Raw genomic sequence first — 4687 nt, 5'->3', positions numbered from 1 at the left:
CGAGTCACTGTGCCTTTTCATGTTTCCTCCTTCCCATTTCGTAAACAGGAATAGTCATATAAGCCTGTATTTAAAGTATTCACAGTCATTAAAGAACTGCAGAGATGATAAGGTGTATTTTTATTAATTCTTTTGCAAGTCATTCTTTCCAAGGTTATACTAAAAGTAAACACCCAACTGGAAGAGGCGCTTTGGCTCGGATTCAGTTTTTGTTGAGGCAAGCTGCCAAACATGCCTCAGTACAAGCTATATTGGACTGCACCAGTATTTGACATCATTGATAGTACACTAAACATTACAGCAAGTGTTTGACAGGCTCTACAAGGTGATTTCAAATTCTGCATTGATCCTAGAATCAGCAGAAGTAAAACAGAAATGCCTGAAATTCTTTCCTCATAAGTGTAATAATTTCCCTAATGCAAACCATAATTTCCATTTCAGATTAAAGGAAATTTAGTATTTCATGTAAGAGAAATACTACGAGGAGAACTGAGCTGCAGGGAGGAGTATTTTTATGTGACATCTGATAAGCAAGATGGACAGAGGTGATCTATTGACAAGTCTTCAAACAAGACTGATCACACTCCAGGGCACGTATTTGCTGTCTTTCTAAAACAGACACACAAAAGGAAATGGATGAAAATAAAAGTATGAGGGATTACTGCCTGCTTTCCTACCATGGTGTATTACTTCTTGTTTGCTACAGCATTGCCTAGCCCATCTCAGAGGTCAAGTATCCAAAAGAAACTGAGCTCTTGATGTTAATACAACCTTTTCCAAACTGTGTTACATATATCACAAATATATGCCAGGCAATTTTGTAGCAGTATTTGAGCTGGAATGAGGCCAGGAGCTGTTTGCAAAGCCTTTGCCTTGTGCATTCTCTAAAATTACTATACAGATACAAGAACCAAAAAGCTTGATATTCACCTATTTTAATGGTTCAGCTGAAAGTACAGTTTATTATAAAATCATTAAATATTTCTTTTGACAAATTCCTCTTCTCAGTTAACTTTGCATACATTTTCTTCTATCTACTAGAAGTTGAACATTTTATTTATTAACTGTGAAGTGAAACAGTTCAGCAACTTCTAAACACAAGCCTGTAAAATTAACAATGGTTTCAAATATCAAATGTCTCTTCCAAAGTGTGGGGCTTTTTTTTAAAAAAAAAAAAATAAAAAATAAAAAAATCCAGTTGTTTAACTTTTCCTATGAATATGTGCTAAGATAATAAGCTTTAAAAAACCAAAAAATTGTATATGCTAACACCTAAACAGCTAAAATGTCAGCAGTTCTAGCATAGGCAAGATACTGAAGGTCTGCGAAAGTTTCTGGTTTTGTTCCTATAGTCAATTATTATGACAGAGTTTTCACCTCTCCAATTATTTAGCTGACAGACTAGCTTAATTTGGTTTTGTTTCTCAGTTTCTGAAAACTGAGAATGAGCTTCTGTATACAATCACAGACACATTCCTGGAATAAGATGAAAGTGAATATGAAAACTTCTTGGAGTCTTATCAACTGTGACTTGCCATATTTGCCCTGTCTTTTCCAGGCTGATAGCCCTTAGCAGCTACTGGCCATTGATGAAAGCAACCAGCCCCAACTCTTTCAGCCTGTCCTCACAGGAGAGGTGCTTCAGCCCTCGGATCATCCTCGTGGCCTCCTCTGGACTTGTTCTAGCTGCTCCAGGTCTCTCTTGTGTTGGGGGCTCCAGAACTGGACGCAGTACTCCAGGTGGGGCCTTATGAGAGCAGAGTAGAGGGGGAGAATCACCTCCCTCGACCTGCTGGCCGCTCTCTTGATGCAGCCCAGGATACGGTTGGCCTTCTGGGCTGAAGCAGCCTTCTGCTGCTGCAACAGCAGGACAATGTTGCTGAAAGGCATCATACCGACACTTTTGAACAACGTAGACCAGTTACACCTCCAGGCATTACTAAGTACATTCAGTCGCAGTGCATGTACAAGCTGCAACATCCTTGTGAACAGGAGAACAGCACACAAAGACAGTTGTCTGAAAGAAAGTGCTCCATGTCTGAAAAGGAAAGATAGCTCTTCTCTTTTCAAACTTGCTGAAAGGTGAGTCACACTGATCTAGCAGTGAGTCAGGCTGTGGGAGACAGATTTTTCCCGCTCTGTCTGAATACTGTGCCCTAATCATGAGCCACTATTTCAGTAGCAGTGGATCACACCTGACGTGCTGCAGCTGACAATCTTGCTAGCCTATTTAGTATCAGATGAATAGGTTTGCCTCAGTAGCTTAATCACACTGCACAGCAACACACAGCGGTAGAAACACGCTACAGCTTTGCAAAGAGGGCTTAGGCTTGTGCCTTCCACTGCTCTCTTTACACCAGTTCATACACTGTCCTTTCTGTCATTGTAGGATTGCCTTTCCAGCTCTTCCCAATTGGAGAACATTGGATGAATAATTCTAACAGCCAAAAGCAAACTGTCTTGAAAGGGTTCTGCTCCTCTAGCTTAAATAGAGACAGGCTCAAGACCACTGCAGAATGAGTTTAGGTTGTAACACATCCATTCAAGAAAGATGAAACAAGGCTCCTTGGTTATACATCAGAACTTATGGTTAGGAAAGTGCTGGCCCTAATATTTGTGTGCAACATTACATATTTTTTTATGTTTCCATAATTCAGAACAGCTGTAACTGTGATGAAAATAACCTTGTGGTTCTTCCTTGCTATGTTTGGTTTGAATTCACAATCCAGTTCTGAAATCCACCAAGAGAGATCCAAACACTAGAGTACATAAGCTACTGATATTCTCAACAATCTTCCTAATGAGCACCAATTTCAAGACACTGACAACTGAGAAAGCCAGTAATTATATAGGTCATACTTATGTAACCAGAGGTGTAACTTCTTTATGTATAATGACTGTAAATAACTGCTTTAAAACTTAGTAAGTCCACCTTGTGGACTGCTAAAGAGGAAACAACAGAGATTTACCCAAGGTCAGAAATGTCAGGACGAAACAGCAAGCTGTTGAATGCTATGCTTCTAGTTGAACTGTATTTCTTTCTTTCTTACCATCTTTCTTCCTCTTTTACACAAGAATTAGAAAAGGATAACTTCAAGTTCTCTTTTTATCCCCACCTAATCACACAATGATGCTGAGATTTACAAACACAGGAAGACATCTGGGCGAATTTACTTTTGCTTCAGAAAGGTTTCCTTCTAAACATCGTTATACTATAATGAAAAGAAAATGTGGACCTAGGGCAGGGACAGTGCTGGGTTCCAAACTCAATGAAATCTGTTCTTATAGAGGTAGAAAAAATGCTGCAATAGTGTAACTTGTTTCTTTCCTTCAGAGAACTGATACACTGCAAGTTTACATTTTGAATACTTATTGATTTTAATACATACTTTTCCCATCATTTACACAAAAATAAATATAATTTTAAGAAAACATTTTTTATATTATACAGCTGCATAGAGCAAGAATTTATTTTAGAAAGTTAATATCTGTAATATTAGTTATTAAAATAACTAATTTTCCTTTCAAGACATAGACCTTCTGTCAGTCAAGCAATTGAGAAATTCATGGGAACTGTGTCTTTACAGCTGAGGACAGATTCTGGCATAACAGTGATTTTAAAAAAAATATAGACTTGGTTTAAATACCATGCTTCTAAAAAGATCTTGGATTTTTTTTTTGTGATAATTTGCTGATTAACTCAAGTATGACCCCGTATCTTCCATAAATAGAACATCATTATCAAGATACTCCAAAATTATGTTTCCACCATTGTACAATGGATAGTCCTTATGAGATAGCCATGTTTCCAATGTGTGCTCAAACGGCAAGGCTTCTCCAGAGGCAGTATGGCATAATCTCAGTTTCTGTAAGACAAACAGCACAGAAATTAACATCAATATTTACCTGAGATGCAAGAAGTGAGGTGGGGGAGGGACAAAAGGGTGAAAAAAAACCCAAACCAAAACCCAACAAAATCAAAACCCAACAACTTGGAATATGTTTGTTATTATTACTGATTTACCTGGGCTGTTGATTTGTTGTTGTCATTTTTAAGGCTTGCTAAGGAAGCTGCAAAATCTACTACTTTGCCAATACTCCACTTACTGCAAAAGAACATGGGCTTGCTTTTCTCTTTGCTCCCCTTTGGTAAAAATACTTGAAAGTAAATTCTTTCTGTCTAGAAAAAACATGAAAAATAAACAAAAAGTTATTTACAGAAGAAACACCTAATTCCAGTCATACACATCTAATAGTTTTTCAGTAAAAAACTTAAACTTCAACTCCAAAATTACCAACTGAAACTTGTTCTATTCCATCAGGACCAAGGCTCCATTTTACTGCAGAATATAAATAACTTGAGATCATCAAGTCCAATCCCCTCCAACTGCAGGCTGCACAATGGCCAGTAAGTTCAGAAAGGTGGAGAGAACATCTTTCACCTGAGTCCCACAGCTAGACTGTCACATATAAACAGACAGGAAAAGGTGTCTGCCCTGGGTTTACTAGACAATAATGGCTGCTCTAGGAAGAAATAGGTGAGTTTAAATAAGCAGTTCTGGCTTTTGGCAGCAGTATAATGTCATAAATTGGAATGCAAAAGCAGTCAAAATAGAACAATTCACTGTACTAGAAATGCCCACTTCACAGACAGCTTCCTGTCATGGCCAGCTAATCCTTTATCCTG

At 38.0% G+C, this 4687-nt stretch overlaps 1 protein-coding gene across 2 annotated transcripts in view; it reads right to left on the bottom strand.

The window, feature by feature from the left end:
- Positions 1 to 3633: 3633 nt before the first annotated feature.
- ZFAND1 (zinc finger AN1-type containing 1) overlaps positions 3634 to 4687 on the bottom strand; it is a 12977-nt gene continuing 11923 nt past the window's right edge. For both annotated transcript variants that reach the window (XM_010172053.1, XM_010172052.1), the window contains 2 exons: positions 4025 to 4180; positions 3634 to 3866 (listed from right to left, as the gene is read on the bottom strand). In XM_010172053.1, the coding sequence (XP_010170355.1) occupies positions 3696 to 3866; positions 4025 to 4180 (327 nt within the window). In that variant the 3' untranslated portion in view covers positions 3634 to 3695. The remainder of the gene's footprint in view (positions 3867 to 4024; positions 4181 to 4687) is intronic.

Source organism: Antrostomus carolinensis, unplaced genomic scaffold (genome assembly GCF_000700745.2).
Source record: "Antrostomus carolinensis isolate BGI_N321 unplaced genomic scaffold, ASM70074v2 scaffold4737, whole genome shotgun sequence".
Taxonomy (NCBI): Eukaryota; Metazoa; Chordata; class Aves; order Caprimulgiformes; family Caprimulgidae; genus Antrostomus; species Antrostomus carolinensis.
Note: the sequence above shows the minus strand (reverse complement) of the source record. Positions and strands in the feature narration are given on the sequence as shown.